Raw genomic sequence first — 25,422 nt, forward strand, 5'->3', positions numbered from 1 at the left:
AATGTGTCTCTAAGGAATGACATGCTCATTCTTCCACTAGTAGCACAAGGGCAAGGCACAAAAGCTCACACTTGGAGTGAAGGACATCAAAGGTGTTCAGCTAAAAGGAAACACTTGTATGGTTCTTTTTGTGGCTACAAGAACTTGGCCATTGGTTTTAGATGGGTACATTTAAATCCACCTAATGGCCCATTCCAGTTTCAGGCAAAATTGGAGTCAGTTGCAGCCTGATGCCTCAATTTTCTTCTCTGCTAAACAAGAAAGCTACCTTTAGAGGAGAACTGCATAGATTAATTGGTCAACCTTTCTAAATGCTAACATTGAAAAAAAACCCAAACAAAACAAAACCAAAAAATTTTTCTTCTGGGGCTTCTGAATTCTGCTCTTGAGAGCAAAGGAAGAAGGCTCTTGATGTTGTTTTGAGTCCTAGACAGATCAAGTGGAAATACACGCCTTGGCTAAACCAGTCTGAGACTCTCTCTTGTCAAAAGGACTTGGAAAAGATTCAGGCTCAAAAAGCCTTTTCTTTTTTTTTTTCTCAATCTTTTGGGCCAAGCAGATAACGAAAAAGCTTCTCTAAAGAAGGTTTTAAAGGGGTTATTTTCTTTCAGGTCACCACATCTTTCTAACTACTTGTCAAGTCTCTTGCAGATCTGCTCTTCTCCAGATCAGTCCAGGTTGGGAGGATGCAAACTATTCTAAATTGCTTTTAGGTGCTTCTTGTGAGTGGAAGAAGTACATAGCTTTTTTTCCCAGTGTCTGGAAACATTTTCTCAAAGTATGCTTTCTTATCCTCTACATTTTGGGGAGTTCTTTTTATAAATGGAAGTAAGAGACACTCAGAAGAGCTACTTTTATGCCCCTTTTAACACCAGATAACTCATGTAAGAGTATTTAGTTCAGTGTTTTGCTTAGGGAAGATTTTTGCTCCCTTTTTGTTTGAACACCAAGTAATGTCAAAATGCCACCTTCACCTGATTCTCGTAGATTCTTTTCTCCTGTCTCTGTGTTCACACTTTCAAACATGAAAATAAATTTTCCACTGGTTACCTTCCAACTGCAATGGAGGTAAAATTCCTGGAGTTCAGATTTACAAACACTGAATCTGAGCAGTAACCTAATTTTTCAGAGCAAAAACCTTTCTTTTTTTACCATAGAGTTGCATTTTCTTTCCTCCTAGTTACTTATATGATTAAGTTACACTATTGATCTTTTGGTGTATAGTACCTAATACCTCTGTTTTCCTGGACAGGTCAAATGAATTCCAACAAAATCTAAGCATAGGGGTTCCATCCCATCTGATTTTCTGAAAGTGCCTTATTGGGCACCTACTTTCTTCCCCAGGTCTAAAGCAGGAGTCAAATGAACCAAGAACAACATAAAACTAGGAAATTACAGCCACAAATGCTTTTTTAGCCTCAAAAATAATGTAAATACCAATGAAAATTACTACTGCCATTTACTATTGCCACTCATGTGGCATCTTGGTGGAAGAGGTTAGATGAGAACTCTTCCACTGCTGTAATTTACATCTTCTGCTCTGCAAAATCAGAAAACATTACTCTCTGCACTGGCCCCAATTTGACAGACAAATTAGTTTAATGTCAGTAAGACAATCTGAGTCTAATGGAGCCCAAGATGTTTAAAGTAGGACAGCTGAAAGAAGCAGACAAATGGAAGTGTGATGAGAACACGCTCCCTGCTGTGGCTCTAATGAGGGAGAAGGCACACTTTTCTGCTCAGGCAGCAGTCCTGCTTTCTTCCTTGAATGGAGGACAGGTTGCTGTCATAGCTAGTGACCCACTAATATAAAAAACCACGGATTAGCTGTTTGTTTCTAATCACCATTATTTATTTATTGTTGACAATATGCTGAGTCCTGCAAATTAAAAAAAAAAAAGAGACTATTACTGCTCATGATTAAGGGAATGTTGGCTGAAATAGCTTGAAAGAATTCTGTCCTTCTTCCCTTCTTCAAACTGCGTGTATGAATAGTTTATACAAGTGGGTCTCTCAAGCCAGAGGTATCATTAAGATGTATTTGGTTCTGGCACACGTGTGCCTCACAAAACTATCCATTTCCAAACTTTTATTTGGACTGCAGAATTCCCTGAACTCAATGTTTCAGCATTGCTGAGCTATAACCACTTACACAATCCCACAGGTTTCACAGTTTGAACAAAAGATATCATTGACTTTACTCCAAACCAGAAGTTCTTTGGGATCAAAAGTCCCAAACCAACAGATTGTAGAGGTCAAGCAAACATCTTGCAGCATTAGCTCACACCATCAACTTCCTCATAGAACCACCAATAATCGTGTATGCAATTAATTCCAGAATTCAGGCTCAAAATCTGTTGTCTAGATTTACATTTCATTTAAATGTCCTATGTACCTTCATTAATATCCCTGGTCAAGCTTCCTGTATACTGGAAAAGATAATTTCCCCATCAGTAAAAGACAGTAGATCTATTTGGAGTGCAAATATATTTTCTATGTAAACTTTAAAAGGTCTCAAATGAAATGAAATTTGATAAAATAAAATAAAAGTATAATTCCAAAATTGCTCCTCAGACTTACAAAAATAAATTCATTCAAGGAAGGGAAAAAACCTGAAACAAACACACAACAAAAAAGCAACAGAAATATCCAGTGACAGCAGCAATATGAAGGATGTATTTGATTGAAGCAAACAGAAGTGTAACCACAGAAGTTCTCTCCTCACTACTCCATCAGTCCTCCCTTGAAGAAGTGTTTTTTTAAATTCAACTGACACGTTGTGTCTAAAGCAAATGCAGATAATGGTGCTCCAGTGTTCACTGGAGCCATCCCAGGAGACTCCTGCCCTGCTGGAATTATGTCAGGCAGCACCAGAAGCCTGCCCTCTCCTGCAGTGGGTTTCCAGGAGGGAGCATGCTTTCCTTCCACTGTGTTAGAAGCCATCCGGTGTATGGCTGAGCAAGGATTTATTCCCGTGTTTTTCCCATTATTTAGCCTCTTGGCTGCATTTCAATCTCAGAGAAACACAACAAGAGTGGATGAGAAGTAATAGCAGCAAGTAGCTGCCATTCCTTGCTTGGCAGCTATAGCACACTGAACCTCCCTGCCAGCTAGGGAGGATAGTGGAGGGAAAGGGGAGTAAAGGGTCAGAAACTGGGATAATGATATTTCCACTACTCACAGGTGTGTGCAGGTTCCATGCCAAGTTACCTCTGCAATGCCACAGTTTTTGTATTCTGCTTAGACCCCCTGCATTTTAATCAGCTGCACACAAAAACCAACATAGCATCTTTAAAAATGGCCTCTAAATCTCTCCCTACAATTAAGGGGGTTGCATTGCATTACTATGGTGAACTCTGTTCCAAAGTCTCCAAATACAGCACAAGTTGTCTAAAATTGTGCTTGTGAGAAGCTGTCACTGGCACTTTGGGGGGAGAGACAAGGTATGGTGATGGAAACACAGATGGAAAGTCAATCATTCTCAAAAAAGGGATCCTATTTACCCAAGAATAATTGCAGCACACGACCCACACCTGCCACCTATCCACCACTCCTTCAATATAAGCCACTTTTTGAGGGCAGACTGCCCTGTTCTATGTTATTTTGTGCAATGAAAAGTAGTCTCCTGGTAATGCAATAACAATTTAAAGTTATTTTGTACAAGAACAAATAGTCCCCTGGTAGTGCATTAACAATTGAAAGCACTGGAATGATAAACTGGAAATTACATTTTAAAAGGCATAAAACACTAGTGAGCAAAACCCCATTGGTAAATGATTGCTTGTTATAGGTCATTTTATATCACCTCCTGATACATCTATGTAAAATACTCCAACAGAACCTAGGCTTCAGACTCTTTTCTTCAAAAAGATTTACTCTGAAGTGGTGAAATCTTGGTGCAAACCATATCTCAAAAAACTGTGGGCACTTCAGGTGAAAAATACTAGAGTTAGTGAAAGTCCTAGATAAGTAACTAAAAGCACTATAAAAGCTCTGGATGAGCACAAAACTGTGTTCCACTGCATCCTGCAATACAAGAACTCAGTGCACTGAGAAAAACAGTAGGTAAAAACACATTAAAAAAATGGAGTTCTGTAAAATAGCAAGTGGGGAACTCCTGGAACTTGCTTTCCTAGAAGGCCACAGGGCAGGCAGCCTAATGAAGTTCAAAAAGAGATGAGACAAGTTTATGAACAACAGATCCATAGTGGATACTAAAAGGGATTGGCAATAGCATAAATACTAATGCCCTTATCTGAGCAGCTGTGGGTGATGGGGACATATTGAGGGATGTGCTAAAGACATCAACTTGTGTGCTCACCTTAAGCTGCATCTTTCCAGCAGCCACTGCTGAAGGCAGGGCCCTGCAGGACATTTCCAAGCACCATTTGCTCTCACATCACTGGCCTCACCTGGAGCTAAGGAGGGAGCCTGCACTGACAAAGCTCTAGCAACATACAGGGCATAGATAAAGATAAGTCAACCTGTCTCAGCTACAGATCTAAGTCTAAACTAAGAAATTATGATGTGTTCCCTGCTGTGAGGTAGAACTACATATTTCCCTCCAATAGAGAGTTACAAAATGCAAATGCAGTGATTCACCAGGGAGGGCAACCAGCTGCCTGGCATAAGGGGTCACACTGTGGGACACACCTGGTGCAGCTTGGCACTGAAATATGGGACTGGCTGGGAACCAAAGAGGAGGAGAGGAGGTGGAAACCTGGGTGCAAGTCATATAGTAGTGAGACTTGACAGAGCATAGGTTCAGGGAAGAGCTGTGTAGTTTAGGAAGGATGTCGTTTAGGATCAATGCTTGAAATCAAAGCTTAAGGTGACATAGTATAGGAATTCTACTGGAAAGAGAAAAATAAGGAAGCAGTCAGGAAAACCCCACCACTTACAGACATTTCTATTTCTTTGATTTTTTTTTGGACTGATCTTTTCTCAGTCCCTGCCTACACAAATGTGCTATGAACTTGACAGACTGTCAGCCAAGTATTGTAAAGCAAGCTATGCTGCCACTGATAGAGCCATCCCTGTGCTAAGTCCTTGATAAGGTGGATGTGAGGAAGCTTCCCAAGTGACAAGCATTTGAGTCCACCCACTGCTTCTAGAAAACTGAGCAAATTCAGTCAAGAGCTGGGGGACTGTGCAGTTAATGTTTTCATACCTTCAAACATCTTGTGTGTTACCAGCTTAATTAAACATGCATCTGCACACGTGGCTATCCTTGTACACATGCTCTTTCCTTAGGTATTGCCTGAGATGCTCCATGATGAAAGGATATCAAAGCCCTGGGGGGGGCTACATTTCTTTTCATATTCTCAGAATACAAGAAAACACATTTAGAGGCAGCTCAAGCTTCCTGCCCACCCCACTACTCTTCTGCTATCCTGACTTGGCCTCTACTTGTAAGGGTAAGTCTGCAATCTTTTTCTAAGAGTGTGGATTACTTTCCTAATAAATGCCCACTATCAGATTTGCTCTGGTTATGTTAGTTAGGCATGGGAAAGTCACAGGAGTCTTGTGATTTCTGGTCATACAAGTTTCCTTTGCCACCTTCTTAAGAAAGCCAGCTATGCCTTGAGGAACAGACATCTATTGCAACATTCACAAACCTCCTCAAAATCTGTCTGATGGCAGAGATGTACAAAACTACAGTTTAGGGCAATTTAATTTTTGCTTTCAAAGACACGCTTGCAGCTAAGCTGTAGTATGACAGGGAGAACCAATAAGGCTGTTCCAGACAGCAGGAGGTGGAGATGAGTAAACTCCTCTGCCAACTACCAGATTGCATGTCTGACACATTGCAGATGTAAATCCAAGAAACTCGAGGGGGATACCACGCTCAGTCACACCCGCTGAGGATGAGCCTGTGTCTTCAGGGCAGGAGGGATCAGCAAAAGAAGAAACAGAAATTCCTTGATATAAACTGGAGCAATTTTAAGCAAGCCAGGGGCCTCCCAGGGCTTCTCTCTGAGGCAGCCCAGAATGCCTTGCCTGTCCCATTTGCCCCACGTGAAAGCTGTGAAAGCCAAAATTGCTATGTAACAACATACATCATTGCACTGTGATGCAAAAGGGAAGGGAAATGTTATTATTGCTTCTCTGTGAAACATGATAGTATTTAGATCCTGAAGACAAGAATTTGGTGTGTTGGTCCTACCAGCTGTCATATCCTAATCTTGTGTTCCATGCCCTTGTGGGAAGAGAAAAAAAAAAAAAACAAAACAAAAAAAACAAAGCCCAGAATGAGTGGTAGCTCAGCAATGGATTGGATTTCTTTGGAAATTCTTTGGATTGGATTACCCCTTTGGAAGAAGAACTTCTATAACTTTGTCAAGATTAGATATACCTCTGGGAGATGCCCTTCCATCAGGCATTCACCACTGGGCTCAGTCCAAAGGTAATACTGAGTGGAGGCATTCAGCAAGCTGCATTAGGTCAGGTAAGATTTCCTGCTGGCCTACAGATGCAGTATTGTCATTAATGCATGGGCATTGCATATTGAATTCTGCAGTCAGATCTGAAGTGCTGCACACTAACAGCAATTACACAGTAAGATACCCTGACAACACAGAGGGAACACAGTGCTTCAGGCTAGGTCAAACAAAGAAACAAAACCCAAGATTTTTGATCCTTGTTCTGTTGCTCTGGCCCCAAATCTGGCAAACACAACACAGGTGAGAACCTTCTGCAACAAGTCCAGCAAAATACCCTGAGGTCACTCACACTTATAGCTCATCTTCAAGTTTAGGAGTGGAAATTCCTTAAGTTTTAGACCTCTTCGAGACACCTATAGTGTTCAGCACTACTTGGTCTCTAGTAATAGAACAGCATTTCACTACAAAATTAATATCAATTAACAGAGCTTGGGGAAAACAATGTTTTTCTACAAAAATACTTAATACTCAGTTGAGAAAAAATTACGCTTATCTTGTTATTTCAAGAACTGAAATGTTGTTTTTGAGCATGTTTCACATCTTGCCAAATTTAAAGCCTTAAACTATGGAGAAAGCTCAGGATGAAAAAAGGAAAATTTGAAAGTGCAATTAAAAAGCATACTAAAAGAAGAAAAAATGAGGGAAAAAATGATGGCATCTATCACATGCACAGCACTAGATTGCAATTTATTTTTTTTATTTTTCAGCTGGAGCTGCAGAAAAGACTAAATGAGTTGTGTGGTCAGCTGTCAGGACCACAGTGGCACTGCACCAGCTGCGAGAGCACAAGCCAGACTGCTGGACACCATCCCTACATCCTCTCCCTTGAGGAATCAGCCACAGCTTTGCTCCTGGCCAAGCAGAGGATGAGCTGCCTGTCAGGAGCCCTCTTAGCCTGTCAGCCTGTTGTCTGATAGCTTTAGCCCTGAAGACGCACACTTTACACACTGTCAATTTACACAAGATTACCTTTAGTTTTTTTTTCAGCAAAAGTTTTGGTTCTCAGGAAGTGCCCCCAGCTTTAGAGAGGTCCCACATACAGGAGGCATCTCAAAACCCACACATGGTGTACATTCCTGCATACACATGACCAAGTGCCTCACAGAAATGTGCAAAAAATAAACACATGCAGACCTGCTCTAATATTGTGGCATTCATCCTTGAAACAACATTCTGAAAATAGCCTCTGTGAGGTTTTATCTTTTAGCCATATCAAGTGTGTTGTGGGATACAGAAGCCAGCAACACTGAAAGTACTTGTAAGACATCAAATCCACTTCTTTATGTTATGCCCAGTTATGCCCACAATTTGTTTTTTCTTTGTGCTCTACCCTGGATGCTGATATTAACATTTCATTCTTTTAAAAAAGATTAGCAATACAAGTAATTCTTGGCTGGTAAATCTGATGATAACAAAAGACATAATTCACAGCTTTTAAAAATAAACTGACTGTAAGGCATCTGATTACTGGATCCATAAAAATTCAGTGTTTGAGTAACTTTGCTGGAACCAGGAGGGTTCTGACACATCTCATTAGGCAATATGTTTTTAAGACAATAGGAACTCCTACTGCAAACTCCCCTTCAGGCTTTCCATGGTCTTTCCTCTAAACTACAAACAAAATTAAGAGCTGCTAATAATCAAATAATCACCAGGACAACACAGTCATTACAAGTAACAGAGGAGACTTTGAAGTCATTCAGAAGTCTGCCCTTATTGTCATTCATCTCTCCAGATAAGCAAACATAAAATCCTAACATCAAGACAGAGCTGACTGGAAGCCAGACATCCTGAGTAGCCACTGGAAATTTGGTGCTGCAGAGAAACACAAACTGATGCTTCCTTTTTTCTGTTACATTAAGACAAGTGAAAAATATATTCCTTCTATTGCAAAAGGAAAGTTAGTTTTTGCCCCAGGAGCTGTATTACCAAGCACTTTGAACATCATATTCAGGGCTGTGGTCTCAGAAGAGGTTTCACCCCTTCCTTGCATAACATTATGAGTCTGGAGCAATCTGGATGCTTTTTATCTTTAATATACAGGTTAAAACTGTAAATGAAAAAACACATCCATTTGCCATCAGCTAAATATACTTTTTGTGATTTCTAGGTAGCACTTCCCATTGTAGTTTTCAGAGTCTGGGCATGCATGAACTTGTAGAGTGAAAAATCCTCTGTGGAGCTCAGACCCTCTCGCACCAGAGCACAGGCACTGCACAGTAGAATCCAAAACACTAAAAGGTTTTTCACTCTATTCCATATTGCTACTATTATTTGGGGGTTATTATTGGTTTGGGTTTTTTTCCTCCTTAGCTGCAGCGTGGCCTCTACCTGCTGTACAACCAATAGGAGTAAAGAAGGAAAGGTTTGGGCTGGTGGCACTTACTGGGGGTGTTGAGGAGCCGTGACTTCCTGCAGTGGTAGGTGACCTCCTGCTCACAGTTCTCAGCACTGCTGATCACAGCCTCCAGCTGCTCTGCACTGCTGCTGTAGTTGAGGGACATGGTGTAGGGCTTCTCTGGACCAGCTCCCTGCACTCTGGTCAGCCCCGTGATGTTGTGCTGCACTTCAGTCCAGATCTTATCTTCTGTTAAATGAAAAACGATTGAATGGGAGGTTAACAGCAAAACACTTCCAACAAGCAGGGAACAAAAAAACAACTGAAATGTAATATTTTACTGGACAGATCATCAGCAGGACCCTGGGCTCCAAAATGGGCACTTTGTGATGAACACCAACAGATCTGTCTTCATGAAAGGTCAGTGTGGCCCACAATGTTTCTCCCTGAACCAGCTGAAACAAACACTACACTGCCTGCTGAGCAAGACAGAAACTACAAGCTTCCTGGGAAGCATAGGAGATCTTCAGCTTCTTCTAATACCAGATATCTGTATAAAATTAGATATCTTTCAACTGGCTTTGTCCCTGAGAGAGAAAACATAGTAATATGGTTCATAGGGGTAACATTCACCTTTTTCCTGAGAGCACAGGCCATGCTGTTGTAACAACAAATGGAAGCACAGAACTGCAGCTGATGAGCTTGCACAAACTCACCATGAGCAGAAAGCACAATCTCCTGCCAGAAAGTTAAACTGAGAGTATGTTCTTACCACCCAGCTGGAAGTCAGATCACTCATTTCACTCAGTTCTCAGATTTTTCTGCATATAAGTTGAGTGATGCCCTACTTGGATGATGCTACAGAATGCCATATGACTTGGCATCTGTAGTTAACTCTAAATATTGATGCTTTTCCATGCTGGGGAGCCCATTCTCCTTTCCTTCATTGCATTTACTGGCAGACCAAGGGATTGTGTAGGTGACAGAAAGAAGAATCTAGGCTTAAGCACAACCTGCACCCTACAACCCAGCTCACCATCAGCATTGGGGTTGGCATAATGAGAGCACAACACTCAGAAGCAATTAGCTTCCAGGAAGGCTTTTTCCCAGTTGGTTCTGGTATAGCAATGGGCAAGGCAAAAAGGCCAATCTGCTGAGCTGATACAGAGTTAAAGACGAACTCTTCAACAAGGATTCACAGGACTAAGCCCTGCACATGCCCAACACTATTAGTAAAAGTCACAACCAGCAAATTTCCTCTTTATCAAAGACCCTGCTTGCCTAGGGAGGATACAAAATACTGACAGGGCAAAAATTTAAGGCAGCAATTTTCAATCATTTGATGAGAAGGAGATTTCAATCTCACCTGCAGAAACATGCAGACAGTTATAGAGGAAGAAGTGAGATCTAGGCAATAGATTTCTATTTTGTTATTTATGCTCCATCAAGGAAACTCTAGATAACAATGAATCATATGTTTTCTAAGCTGATCTTAAAAACTGTGCATTTTAGGATTCAGATAGTTTTACCACATTACCTGGCCTGAGTTCTTGCAGAGCCTGATCTTTCCAATACACTGGCATGATGAGCCCAGCAGCTCTGTGGACGCTACAATGCACTGCAGTCAAAATATTTTTCATTGAGCTACATATATGCCCCAGATTACTTCAACAGGATGCTAATAGGTGTATAAAAATTCTAATAGGTGTATAAATGGACTATCTGTGCAAAGACACAGATGATTTGATGGATTGTCATTATGGAGGCATTCAAATGACAGGCAAGTTACAACAACCATCTGGAGACTATCTAAAGAGGTCTGTTCCAAGACCTGGCTGCAAGGGACAGAGAAATTAACTTGCATTAACTGTAAGGATAGTTTACACAGAGCAAACCACACATTCACTCCCAACCCTCTCATCATTTCTGTGATGTAGGCAGAAAGTTTGCTCATAGGTCTGCAATTCTGTGGAGAGCTGCTTTTTAGGGAGCTGCTTGTGGACCTCTGGAGTTGGAGCTCAAAGAAACATTGCTGCAATGTGTGATACAAAAGTCAGATTAAAATGATAAGAAATACTACAAATTTATTGCTTGTAATACTTGTCCCAGTGGTTGTAATCACAGTGAACACTGCAGCACAATACCCTGCACAGTCCTGCACATATATTGCTTTGAACACAATATACTTCAATGACTTTGTAACAGACATCTTGTACATCTTAAAATAGCGATCCTTATCAGCCAGTCCCTCTGTTTTCTTTTGCTTTCTCAAGGCAATATTGACAAGAACAGAGTGGATTTTTCAGAAGCAGTCGAGGGTGAGTTAACTTTCCTATCACAAAAGCTGACAGAACTTCTGCCTTAACTGAAATATCTACTAAAAAGACAAACACCGAGTTGCTGATAATGTGAGACATAAAACCAGGAGATGATGAAATATACTGGCTGCTGAAATTCCAGGTGGGCTGTAAAAAGCACCTCCCCACTGAGAGTTCTGAACATAATTTTAAGAAAATGCAATAAAATCAATGCTCACACTAGTGGCTACAGTGCTGCTCAGGAAGTAGAACAGCCTAATGCTCTTGTTGTACAGTGGTTGACACTGCTGTACTTTCCAGGCTGTGCATCAAGAAAGGTGCCATGTGGGTACCTGAAAAGTCAGAAGCACCAAGAGCTAGCAATTTAGAACCAAAGAAGGAATATTAGGAAAAGCTGATTAAAAATAGCATAGCACAAAACTGTCTTCCCAAAAAAAAATTGTTGGAAATATAATTAATTGACATGTTTGAAATGAGGTTGGACAAGGTATCAGCAAATATACTGTAAGCAGCCAGCACTCATTAACAGGAGTGCTGGACAGGAAATGTGACAGGTCTTCCTCTTATCGTCCTCTATGATTTTTCATTAATTTTCTGCAGTCTTGTTATCATTATAGCTGCACACAGCTGTCCCGAGATCTGAACTTTGACATCCTAGACCTGCTTTTCTCCACAAGATCATTTAGAAGTAAGTTGACCTATTTTCCATCCTCTAGTTTACAAAGGGAAAGGAAAAACAAATCAAGTTTCTTTCTGTATTCAAAGTAAATGTGATTTAGCAAGTACATCATAATGGAGTTTAAAAAGTTACACAGAAGTGAAGAATGTTGAAGTTACATTTCAGAGATTTCTTAATCTGCACATGCCTAGTCTTTTAGGCTTAATACTTCTACAGATCAGATCTATGCTTTAGTGGTCACTTCAAAGTTTCCCTCTGTGCTTCACCTTTGAAGTAAAGGTGCTCATCAGTTCAGCTTCTCAAAAAAAAGAATTTGTTTTTCTTGTTGATCTAGTGACACGAGAGCCACCAGCAAGCAAACCTGAGATCACAAGGGCAGCTCAACACCACACAGATAGAGCTGGTGGCAACAAGGTGAGAGGTGGAAAAGGAAGAGAAATCTTCCACCATCTCAGTCACACTTCTTCCCACTTCCCAGGGAAAGAGTAAGTATTCTTCCATTTTAGAAAGCAGCACGTGAGGTGTAGAGGGGCAAGGAAATGCATATGAAGTCAAACACAACCTGCTACAAGAATTTCATTCACATCACAGTAAAAAAACCTCAAAAAACAAACTTCCTTCTTTCAAAAGGACACTCTTTTGTTTAAATGCAGCGAGTGAGACTAAAAATTATTTAAAGTTTAGGTTGCTTTGGACAGAGCAGAAGAGCCAACAGTGCTCCCTCCTGCATCTGCACTGGTTGAGAGAGAAGTTACTAAGAGCTAGAGGGCAGTAAATCCTTGAACCATTCCAAGACAATATCAAGACCATTGCATCTGCTTCCATAGATCAGAAAACCACTCAGAAATAATCTCAACATTTCTTCTGAAGACCATCCCCATTCAGATCAGCCCTTGGGGTTTATTCAAATCCCAGTTTCTCCACCTCAAACTTGGCAACAACAAGGAGAAAATCACACTATTTTCTCAAATTCCCTTGCACAAGTTTAGCTAGGGCTGCTCCCAAAATATCACTGCCTGCCTCAGTGTGAGGTCAAGGCATCCTACCCTCCCTACTTGACTGGCAGGTCCTCTGAAGCCTCCTGACAATGATCTGTGGTCTGGCACTTCAGGCAGGTTCAGGGCCTGTGTGAGACACGTAGCTGCCACCTGAACGTGCCCACAGATCCCTCCAGCAAACAGGGCACAGCAGTCTGCACCTGAGCTCCAGCCTTGGCATTTGCCTTTAGAGGCACACCTCTACACCAGTAATGCCCACAGCTTTTGAAAATGGGGCTTCAGATATTTATTCCTGTTTCATAATGCAAGGATTTTTATTTAATCTTTGCTCTGTTTTGTTTACATTATTTTTTCACGCAACGACGCTGTAACCACAGGTGCAAACCAAGCTGAGTGCCACTACCTCCTTCTAGTCATTTCCATACCTGGAAACCATTAAACTACACAGATAAAGCTCTCTTCTCATGGATTTAAACTAAGTTATCATTACGTTTTTACATCTGTCCATACTACATTTTTTTCCTGTTTACTCCGTTTAATGAGCACTCCTTGCACTTACAAATCTGTAATGGGAATTAAAAAGCTGTTGTCCAGGCATAGGTTACTGTTAATTTTTATCTTCTATTACTCCATTCTACTCTTTTATTGCATTCTCAGCTTGGTAAAATTTCAAACTAAATACAAGCTGGAAGTCATTCAAAACCAAGTAGGAGACTGCAGCCACATCTTCTATTGTATAATGTGGAATAGTTTAATGCAGCCCTGAAAAGCAGATTTCCTAAATGCTTGTTAAATTATTTCCATAATTCAAAGGTGACAATGCTTTAATTTCAGGGTAATGCTACAGCTTTATGACTTCACAGTTTTATTTAATGGTCCAATTCACTAGGATATTATGCTGTCTGCATTTGGCCCTAGGAGATGTTTTTACAGCATGGGACTGCAATGCATTAAGCACATTTTAGACTCTCTGTTTAGCCTAGCCCATAGTTCTATCATCTTGCTGGAAACCTCCAAGTTGCTTTTGACGGCACACAAATTAAATTGTGGGAAATTAGAGCAGCTGGAAAACTGGCTTTCAATGAATTCTGTATTGTCTAATTCTCATTTTTATTCTTCAACTTGAAATATCCCTGTAGAGCATATTCCACCCATACAAATGGCATCATTCCTCTGTGATTTAGGAGGTTTTTCACAAAACAAGATTATTCAGACTGATTAAATTGCCAACAAGCAAAACATACGGTAAATGCTACATGAGAGAAAAAAATAACTCTCAGAGCTCATACAATGCATTTGTTTCGTGGTGCTCCACAATGAATGCCAAATTTTATCCTGAATGCTGTACCTATAACTAAAAGTACACAAAAAAGAAAAGACTTTCCTTCTTAAACACTGTACTGTTCTAAGCTGCAGTGGCAGGTCAACCCAGCTACTCTAATATAAATTCCCCTCAAAGGATATTAAAAGAGCAATTTCTTATCACAGGCAGTTTAATTCACTGACTCCAAAGAAATGTTTCCTGAGTCTTCTCTGAAAGCATCCCATTACTATTTTTGTACCTATTTTTTTTTTTCTGCTGGCTGACCTAGCAATATATGCTTCTGCAGCTTCTTTTCTGCTCATCAGCTTCCTCCTGAGTTCTGATTCAGCCACATCCATCCAGGGCACTGCAATGCATTCAAAGCAATTCTCAGCAGAATGACCGTGCCAGATGTCTCTGATGGATGACAACAAGACACCTCTTTTGGGACATCTTGCACCCTCCTCCCCCCAGGTTCTGGAAGAATATTTAATGAAAATTCAAAAGAGAAACATATCAATTGTCAGAACTACAATGTGCCAAAAGACCCTTAGTGTTTGAGGGATGCCTTTAATCTAAACAGTAGTAAATAATTTGTAAGGAATTTCTATTTTTTGTTTTCTCTTGTGAAAAAGTCAGTCATAACTACAGACAGTAAGCTACAGGGTAAAGGGAGTTTGGCCATTTAAATTGTTGTTGCAAAATTCTGTAGCTGCAGGTATTAAAAGCAGAATTAAGGGCATGCCCTCCTATCTGTTCTTGCTTCAGCCTGCCCAGGGGCAGCCCTCCTCTTCACATGAGAATTTCCCAAGCCCACAAGAAATGCAAAAAGGGCTGAGTACATGGTGCCTCCTGCACCCATGTAATTGCTATACAAAGCAAAACGGAAATGCTTTCTTATGGAAAATAGATTAAGGAATTCTATAAGCAGATGAGCTGAGATTCACAAAGGGAAAGATGGATTCCATGGACAATAATACAACTGATTGTTTTAGGAACATCAATGGGGATATGTACTATATGGAAGAATAAAAATCTTAATCATTGTTAGCTGAATGAAAAAAAAAGGACGCAATTTGTAAAAAACTGCAAGTATAATTTCGATTATCTACTTCACATCTTATTAGAATCCCTTACTTTTTCTGAGATTTAAACAGAGAAAATAAAACTTTCTTTTTCCCACACCAGAGAAATTAGCAGTATTTTCACTTTGAGATGAGACTCCAAAACAGAAATGATCTGCAACAAGTAGAGATGCATTTTTGTTAATTAATGAATTTTTCGCTGGGGCAGTTTCAAAAACAGATCTTGGACCAGCAGCAAGACCTGAGATAAGGTTGCATCTTTCCCCAAACTGCAATCCTGTGAGGAAAAAAAGGGAAGAAAAGAAAGAAAAACTATTTGAGGACAGGAAAAATATCTGGCAAAGATAAACTGAACCACTGATCTAGTCATGGCAATTTCTAAGCATTATTGATTTGATAGCCCAGGGTCTGAATACTGTAAAACAGCATCAGTAGAGAAGTACAGGATGAATCAAGTGTACTGCAAGTAAATCTTTCAGATTTCAACAGTAAAATTTACTCAGAAGGAGATGAGAAAAGTTCATTCCACTTTTCAACCAGGACAGCAAAACCAGCACATGGAAGTAGGTTGCATGTCTATGGGCTTTGTCCTGGAGAACATGGTTATTAGCATTTAAGTAGTACTCCAGACAGACCAATAGATTTCTAAGCAGCATAAAAAAATAAGCCTCACAATGACAGAAAGACTGACAGACCTGAGGTTCAGAGGGTCTATCAGTCATCTTTTCTGTTGACTGTTATCAATCTTCAATTAAGATTAATTCAAGTGGGCTGATTATCAAACAACCAGCCTACGAGGAAAATCTTTCCCAGCCCTGGTGGCTGTTCATTATCCCAAAGTATGACACAACATAATCTTTCTGCACTTCATGTCAAAAAGGTGTGGCCATAGACCCCCATGGATGACTGGAGACCCAGGAAGCGTGAGCATAGCTAGCTTACATTCCCATGTGGATGGCCCTGGAAACATGCCAGATGTGTTCCCAAAGCACTCAATGCAACCACCCCAATTTAATGATCTCTGCATGGACCCATTCACATCCTCATGGTGCCCTTCATGGCACCCAACTGCATCCAATCATGGCTTGGGCACATACATTTGGTTCATTTCCCCACACACAGATGCATGTTTGGTGTGGATTCCTCAGTGTTTCTTACAACTGACGAATTTCCCTGTGAAGTGATTTTGTGTACAACAGGTATATAAGGTGAAAACAACATTATATTAATAAGGTGGTGTATTTTCCTTTTAGATCTCGTTTTGAGGGTTTTGTCTTCCACTGTCATTGAACCTTCTTCCTTCTTCTCCTATTGTAAGAAAATGAAAATGAGCATTGCTTCTGTCAGTGAGCCCCATCCACTTTGAGTATTCCCATTCTAAACAGTCCTGGATTATTTTCTGTTAACCTCTCTTTGTACAGATATCTTTCTAAGCCTTTGATTAGGCGTGTTAGTGTTCCTGACAACCTCCTATTTCAACAACATATTCTACCTCTGGTAGAAATAAACAGTCCCCAAGGTAAGATCCTTTTAAAGTGCTTCATAGGCTCTTCTCACTTCTTGGCCAATAAGTATGCTATACTTATAGTATACCATACTATTAAATAGTAGCACGTCGTCAACAGTTTTTTGTCACCTTGCTTTTTCAGCCACTTCTTCAGACAGTGGATAAGTACATTTACCCACTCTAGTATCAGCTATTCATCAGATATTCTGTGACACTATTCCTTGCCATGCTGAAAACTGACTTTATATTTTTTAATACTTTTTTCCTTTTTTTTTTCTCCCTGCAACATTTCCTTTCCCTTATCTCTCTCCCTCTTTGTATAACTGTCAAATTCCCTCTCAACACACACAATCACAATTTTCTGCTTTATACAGAATTTCTATTCAGCAGTGGGCTCTAAGTTTGACAGGCTTTAGAGAAACCACTGCAAACATAAACACAGTAAACTAACTTGTAATGTTGATATTTCCATATCCACACCAGACACTGGATACCTATGACCAGACACCAATGTACAAGAAATCTGGTGTTTATCTGCCCCAGTTAATAAATGGCTACAATATTTCAGACCCCTATCTGAATCTCTTCAATTAAACAGGCAAAAATGCTGTTAGGAAGAACTTTAAAAAAAAATAGAAAGGAACTTAAATTAGAATTAGAAAGAACTTTTAAAAAATTAAAAAAACGACTTTTCTTTAAATGCAATGATGCTGGCTATTTCTGATGGTCTGATTTCTTCCTTGAATTCATCCTTCACAGATTAAAGGCACTGTAATTCCCAGAAGGCATGAGCTCTCTGCACCTCCACTTTTAAAAACACTAAATGAGTCATTGCCCTGAATTTTCCATTCCACCTCCAAATTCTTCAGCTTGAACACATTTTGGGCATACAGAGGTTACTGCTTCTTGAACTGTATACAGAAAGAACTGCCAGCCTGAGTAAAATAAAAGCTTTATTTAGCCCAGGAGCCTACCTCTGCCTCTGAGGGTAAAGAGAAACCCAGGGAAGCCAAAAGGTTTTCCTGAAGCTCATTCCCATTTCCCAATGGTCTTTGCCTCACAGCCACCTGAGTGGGAACCTACAACTAAACCTCCATGTTTACTTGCACTTTCTGAATCTATCAGACAAAACTGGGGCTTTTTCCAGATAGATTGTACTCCCTCTCTTGTCTGTAGCCTCCTTGCTGTCCTGTGGTGGTTTCAAGTTGAATTCATTGCATCAGGAAAAAGCAAGCAAACAAAAAACTCCCAAATCCTGCCATGTAATTTTTTAGGTGCCCCTTAGATCATATGTGATGGAAAAGAAAAAATTCCTGTGTGTTTTCTCTATGCCACACATGATCTCCACTCTCTCCTGTGACAGTTCCCCTCAACCATCTTCTTAATTTGTTTAGTCTCCCCACACATGGAAGCCATCCACGTTTCTCCATTCACAGGAGGTGTGTTACAGATTTATGCCACAGAACAATAATATTTTTTCTGTTCCTTCTATGTACCTAGTGTAACAACACAGAATTTTGTATTTCACCTTTCCCTGAGTATGGAGCATTTTCAGAAAACTAAGCAGAAGCATAATCTGAAAAAAGAAACAAATTGAGAATCCATCTCTGTGTACACAAAGTAGTTTTTTTTCCTACTTTGCACTTAATCGATTACTGTAAACAATTTTTATGAGAATAAAAATAAGAGAAGTTCCCAGAGAGAAAAGAAGTTCTTTTGATTAAGGCACCCAAACCACATTCAGTTGACCCAGAAGCATAAGTTTTCCAGGCTAGGAGGTTCTGCCAGTTTTCCCCACCTCCACCTTGCTCATAACCAATGTTATGAGAATGTCAGCAAGTTCATTACAGATAGAGAGAAAATCAGGTATATGCCTTCTGGATTTCTGCCAGATAAGGTTTTTTTGAGGAAAGCAAATGCAAGGTGTTTGTCAAAAATCCTACTTCTTCAGCAGAGATAAAAAGCACTGACAATGTTTTGATCACACATATTTATATGATAAATAATAAAAATGAGCACATTTCCCATATTGAAGATCAAGGAAGGATATTCAGACAGAAAGGTGAAACTCTGTTTCAATTCTTAGGAGATTCAACAGCAAAGGAGACACATCTTATTAAATATTTGTTACACTTGAATAAAAAACATAGTTAATAATTAACTGTTGTGCATTTAATTAACATAATCACTACCCAATTAAATAAAAATGAAAATTTAATTTGAGCCACTTTAAGTACAAGGAGATTAAGGATAAAATATGAATATCCCGAGTCCTCAGTTTTCAGCACTGAGTGTGGAAGTGATATGTGGCAAAGTAGTTCAGCCAGAATTAGCAATTTAGAAAGGGTAATAAAACATTCCTTCATCTGCACCTGGCCACAGGAAGCAAAAAATGCCAAACAGGAGACAGTGTGGGAAATTTCACCTCCATTTCAAATATAAAAAGCAGAAAGGGAGCTGCTTTTATATTTGGGGATCCATCCCCATCCACAACAAGGGCGATGTAATCTTTTCTCATACTCTTGGCTTGACAATCCTATATACAAAATAGGACCCACTTAAGGAAAGAATTTACCAGACAGATCTGTTCATTTGAAACAATTCTTATTTTAAACCTATGGAACTGTAAGGTTAAAAAGCTTCAACCAACAGGTCATCTTGCCAGGCTCTTGCTCTGCTAGCCATCTCTTTGGTGTCCCCTCTCCTAAGATCATCATGCATTCTCCTCCGTACAAATACCAGGGACAATCAAGGTTTCCACTCCTTGGAATGCCTTAGGCAGCACACTTGTATGAGGGGATGTATTGCTGCCTACATCAGACTAGAAGGGTTTATAGATAGCTCAGTGAGAGGAATTTAATAATAATTCCCAGATCTAGTATTCTAATAAAGCAGAGAAACCATTCAATTACAAAAGAATAGTTTGGATTCTAAGTTTCTACCTCATTTGTAAAAAACAAACATCTCATCAAAAGTTAGGATATTATGAAGTGCCCTTTATAAGGTGCAGACACTGTTGTATACCAGTTAGCAAGGCAAGTCCTTCAAAGTTATTGTAAAAATCACTTTTACATGGATCTTATTTAAGGAAACATTTCAAAGTGAAACCTCAGTTACAAATTTGCTGCTTCTTCCACACTGAGCTGTAACATTATCGATGTCTAACAATACTGACTAAATAATACTGAGCTGAATTATTGACATCTCTATCATTTTATTAAGACCACCTCAAATCAATTTAGACCCAAGATCAAGCAGCCAAGTCAAGGTTAGGTCATTACCTGTTATATTGCAAAAAACACGGAGCGGTCCCAGGGGTCCACTTCCATCAGAATCGATGTAGAAGAAACCTGATGTCCTCCCTTGGTGTCGGTAAGCCTCGCAGGACTGTTCGTAGACAGCTTTGAAAGAAAGAGAGGGGGACTGCATCACAGACAGAACAGTCAGACATGTTTTATACATGAGTACTGCATTAATTGTTGCCATTACATACCCTGTTAGCACACAGCTGATTAGCATGTGAAATTTTACCGCATCTGGGTCGGAACCCATGCTCTAAATCACACATTTCTTTAACTAATTCCTTTAAATCAATGCATGCTGGCTTTAAAGATACAGGTACTTGCTTTATTTTGGATTAAAGGATGTAAATACTTAAATGAAGGGATATGAACTTTCAAATGTGACTTATCTAGTTGTGGAGTGATACATGTATTCACCATGTATATTTCAAAGGCACATCTACATACACACAGGTACACATGATTTACTACCTAGGCATGCACTTAAGTCTTGTCAACACAGATGATAGATATTTTTGCCAGTCCTTGCCTTTCCTGCATGATAAGGTTAACAGAAAGCATTAAAACCCTACCATAGTCTACTATCCAAATGAAATCCAGTGTCCCCCAGCAGAAAAGTTCAAGCTCAGACATGGTCTCCATCCCAGGTTACATTTTTATGCTTTAGACCTAATTTTATACAACCAACTCTTTCTCTCTGCTTATCAATATACTTCTCTTAAGAGTACCAGTGCCCATGAAAATGGTTAATAAAACAAGTACAGCAGGTCACCAAGAGCAAGAAAAGGAAGAAAAACCCACAGGTCAGTGTAAGAATACAATCTTTGTATTTGAGGTGTATTTTCAGGAAAGCTACGACTGTCACTTCATATGAAGCAAAGAAAAAACTCCTGCAGAGAAGCAGTCCAGAATATCAGAAAGTCACATGTATGATCCTGGACCTTGAACAACAACCCTAAATCTCATTTCAGGAGAGTTGATTTTCTTCCTCCCCACCTGCTTAAACACTTATCTGATTATACTGACACAATTATTCTCCGTAGCAGTTTATGACTGCTGTGTTGAGGCTGTAAATACAATTGCAAAGTTCCCAGGGTTTTTCATGTGAAAGGAACTCAGGGAGCTTTGCAGATTGATGGCAGGGCCAGCACTTCCTCACCACTCCTAAACACAATCCCTGCAGAAGACAGCAACTGCTTCACAGCAGCAGGAATAGCTCCTCACTCTCACTCGTGTGCACACATGGATTCACATCCCTCCTTTTCCCTCATTCCCTTAAAGAAACTTCTCAAATGAAACTTTCAAAAAGGCATATATGGTGAGCCCTGAAGTAGCCTTGTCTGAAGAATGCTGTAAGATAGTTCAGCACTTATATATTGGACATTTCTTCACTTCTGCCAACAAAAAAGAACCCCAGTTCTAGGGGACTCTGGTCCAAACTGGCTATGGATTAAGTCTCATTGTTCAATCCTTTGTACACTCACCAAAATACGTTTTTCCCTTGCACACTTCTTGCCTGACCAGACATCTTTAGCAGACAGAACATCACTGAGTGCTAAACAAGCACAGCACTATCCTTCCCAGGGTTAAGAAGCTGCTTAAGGTACTCAGCACCTGATGAGACCCTGCCTTAATTAGCATCCATCCTATAATAAATATAATTAGGAAAGATTTTTCCTCACAGCCTGATGTATTCAAGCATGGTAGGAGGCCTGAATATCTCTAAATTCCCACTGTGATAGCTGGCCAAGAACACATATTAAATGCAAGTTAAATAAAATCCCCAAACCAGAACCTATTCTTCCAGTGTTCAGAACCTGAGGGGCTGACAGAGTCCCTGAGTTGCAGAAGTGCTGACAGAAGCAGTGGGCATATGGAGGTCAGGAGAGAGATGGTAACAGGCAATTAAGTAAGCAACCAAGGAATCATGGTTTGATCAATTTGCAAAGTTCTGAAACTGCAGTTCACTCTAAATTTGCTGTCATCATCGTTACAGGACACTTCATCTTGTCTCATTAGGGAATATGCCAATTGCTTCCTCTGAATTGTTTGCTGAGTGTTTTTGAAGACAAAGGATGGTGCGAGGGGTAGAGACATAAAACAAGTATGTTGTCAGTGAACTGGCACAGCAAATCTCAGTCTTCATCACAACTTGTTCTTTCTAAGTGTTCTCCTTCTTGACTGTCATTTTGGCTGGAGCCCATATCTAATTTTTTTCAAATTAGTAAGGAAAGATGTGAAGATTCTGCCCTTAATAATGTGGGTAGATTCAAACAGAGATGATCTACTCACCTTTAGATAGCCCCTTTGTCACTGTAACTTTAGGGGAAAAAAAGGCTATACAGAGCTAGAAATCAGGCTAAGGGTGCTCAACTGGTATAAATCTGAAAGAATACACAGGCTTCCATAAAACTACAGTTATGTCTGCCAGAAGGAAATCCATCCTGGTATGTTTGCCTTTCAGTTATATGAGAAATCCAGCACTACATACTGGGAAGTAGCAGAAGAAATGGGAAAAGGCCATAAACCTTGAGCTCTAGCACATAAAACATATTCCATCATGATTAGTGAAAAGCAGTTTTGGTGGGCAGTTTATTTCGTACCTGCACACAAAGTTCCACATGCCTGTATCTGTAGCACTTGGTACTGCACACTTCTAGACTGCAAGCAGATGGGCCATTGATTTTAATTCTCTTTTTTGCTGTTTTTTTTCTATATAAAATGCATCAAGAAGAAAATTATGTTTGTTTTTCAGTAACTGGCAGATGCCCCTACAGACATTTTGAGCGCACCAACCATTCCAAGCTCTGCTCAACTCCTTTGTGGCCTGAGATGTTTGCTTGCTTCAGAACAAAGTTATGCAATTCCATTTGCTGAAAAAGGCTCTATTATGACAGTAACAACAACTTGAAGCCATCTTTACGGATCCATGAAAGACAAGATCTCTTTGCAGTCATTAGTCTCTTTTTGCAATCAAAAATATCATATGAAAGTAAAAAAAAACAGACAAACAGTCAGCTCTCACTGTTAAGACCCCAGAACCTCAACTTTGAAAACTGCCTTCGCATTTATGCTCTGTTTTGTGTCAGGCTTCTCTGGTGTAGATGGAGTTGTATTCATTTTGGGAATATTAGGGAAACCATTATTGTAATTGTCATTAAAGAGTCACCAACCATTTAAGCATAAAAGGCCCCACTTTCATAAAGCAAGCACCAAAGGTAACGATGGAACTGTTGACAGGTACACACATTTTAATGGCAAAAAGAATTTGCACCTTTTTAATAAAGGAGAGGTATTTATCAGTTAATTCAGAGTAGAACCCACCATGAATTTTCAAACATTATTTTTACCAATATTTTAAAAATTTAAAGTAAATAAAAATCAGAATAAAAATTAGTGATTTTATTCCTTTCCATTAAGTATTTCAATAGTCTTTATACTTTTCTTCCTTCAAATGGGCTTTCCTACTGTAAAATGTTCACCCAAACGGGACTGAAACAACAAAAATAGCATTCTTGATAGGCTGTTCATGCAAAGGTTGTTTTCACATTCAAATACTTTTTAAAAAGTATAATTTCAAAAATGAAACCTTTATCTTGTCTTTCGTCTCATAGAAACAAGATCAGCTTTCCTTCTCTAACCGTCCCAGCTGTTTATTTTTTGTCTGTTTCTTTCCTTGGCTAATTTTGATTAACACCAGCCGCTGAAGATAAAATCATGCTTTCCAGCACCATTTGTTTCAGAGAGCCAGAAACACTGAACATCACAGTTTAGGGCTTTGAGCCTGTGCTGTGTTTCCTCAGGCCCTTCTGGGTGAGCTGCTGTGCCCCGCAGCAGCGGCACTGAGCCCCCGCAGGCAGAGGGTGGAGCAGGTTCACAGAGCTGCATCCTGGCAGGGCTGCACACAAAGTGATGGCAGCAGCCCCAGGAGCCCACACCACCACACACCCTGAGCTTCAAGCCCAGCCTGGACCTCTCAGGCAGGTATGGCTGGTAAAAGCATTAGGGTGAAGCACAGCACAAGGCAAGAAAACAGTGAAAAAGGTGTCACAGGGCTGTTGCTGGTAACTGGCTACACCACGAAGACCAAACAAGAAACAACCTGACTCCAAGGTCCCAGATTTAGCAAGGGACGTGATATCAGAAATATCTGTTTTACTTGGTCACAAAGGATGTCTTTCACAGCTTTTTTTTTTTTTTCCAGAATAACTTGTAAGTTATAACATTGGATAGATCCTATGCTGACATTTTTGCTCTATAAGGATTTTTTTTTAAAGGCTGCTGCTGTGTTTCAGGAAGAAATTTAAAATCCACCCAGAGCTGGCTGCAGAAAGTGATGCAGCCTGACAGCCCCATTCTTTAGAGCAAGAGCTGCTTCCCTAAGTAAGTGCTATCTGTGCTCTTGCCTCCCTGCCAGGATGGGCTGTGCTGGTGGTGTGCAGGCATGCACTGCATTGACAGAGTTCAAGATATCCATCTCCCAGCCCCCTATAATTCTCTGTAAAACAAATACACCGAATTTCTCCCTCAGGTATCTCTTTCAGTCTCAGGTATCTCAAGCTGAACTAGCTTTTCAGATCAACAGCTCATCACATCAGAACATTCATTTATAGCACTGCTTTACTCACTGATGATAATGCCTATTTTTTCCTTTAGCTCTCACTTTTCATCTTCCCAGGTGCTTAGGAAATAATTTGTCAAATTTTGATCAGCATTCAAATAATAAACACTTTATCCCCAGTCAGAGCAACATCACCTAATTCTACATGCTTTCTCATATTTTCTGCAATATAAATATTCACAAGCTTAAAAATCAAAACTATGGCTCTGAAATGTATACACCCCATGTTTTTTCAAGCCATACACTACACCCTCCACAGAAATATCCTAGAAAAAAAATATATATTATAGCAAACTATAAATATTCACTTTGATTGGTCATGGTTCAAGCTATAGATGCATGATTCAGACTTCAGTGTCAGAAAAGCATTATCAGATTTGAATATCATTATAATAAAACCTTTTTTTGACCTTTTGTATAAAAACCATTCAGAATTTCATTTCCTAATTTCTGCATCAAGACCCTTATGGCTGGTCAGCCACAGCACATGCAGGAGCTCTCAGTTACTCCACAGGCAGGTCTGAAAGGACTGAGGTCACTCTTGGTTTGGGTCTGCAGTTGAAAATTCAGCCTTTATTCAATATGTTTCACAAGCCTGAAACGTTTTAAATATGAGCAATTGTTTCACTGTTCAGTTCTTTGAAGTATCTTGAACCTGATAATCCAACTGTTCTAATTACACTCCTTAACCAGAGGTGATTTTATCCCTGCCATAGCTGAAATCTATAACAGTACATGGCTAAGCACAAACATTTCCAAGGTCAAACTTCCATTTTTTCTGACATAAAATCTTTTCTGTCCACTTTTTCACAGACTGTCCCTTGCTAC

The 25,422-nt window shown here is 39.8% G+C and overlaps 1 protein-coding gene across 1 annotated transcript in view; it reads right to left on the reverse strand.

Moving 5' to 3' along the window:
• CNTNAP5 (contactin associated protein family member 5) overlaps window positions 1-25,422 on the reverse strand; it is a 412,329-nt gene that overhangs the window by 77,001 nt on the left and 309,906 nt on the right. Inside the window, exons 13-14 of the mRNA XM_077181609.1 lie at window positions 19,953-20,072; window positions 8,830-9,030 (exon numbers count right to left, since the gene is read on the reverse strand). Coding sequence (XP_077037724.1) covers window positions 8,830-9,030; window positions 19,953-20,072 — 321 coding nt within the window. The remainder of the gene's footprint in view (window positions 1-8,829; window positions 9,031-19,952; window positions 20,073-25,422) is intronic.

Source organism: Agelaius phoeniceus, chromosome 7 (genome assembly GCF_051311805.1).
Source record: "Agelaius phoeniceus isolate bAgePho1 chromosome 7, bAgePho1.hap1, whole genome shotgun sequence".
NCBI classification, from domain to species: Eukaryota; Metazoa; Chordata; class Aves; order Passeriformes; family Icteridae; genus Agelaius; species Agelaius phoeniceus.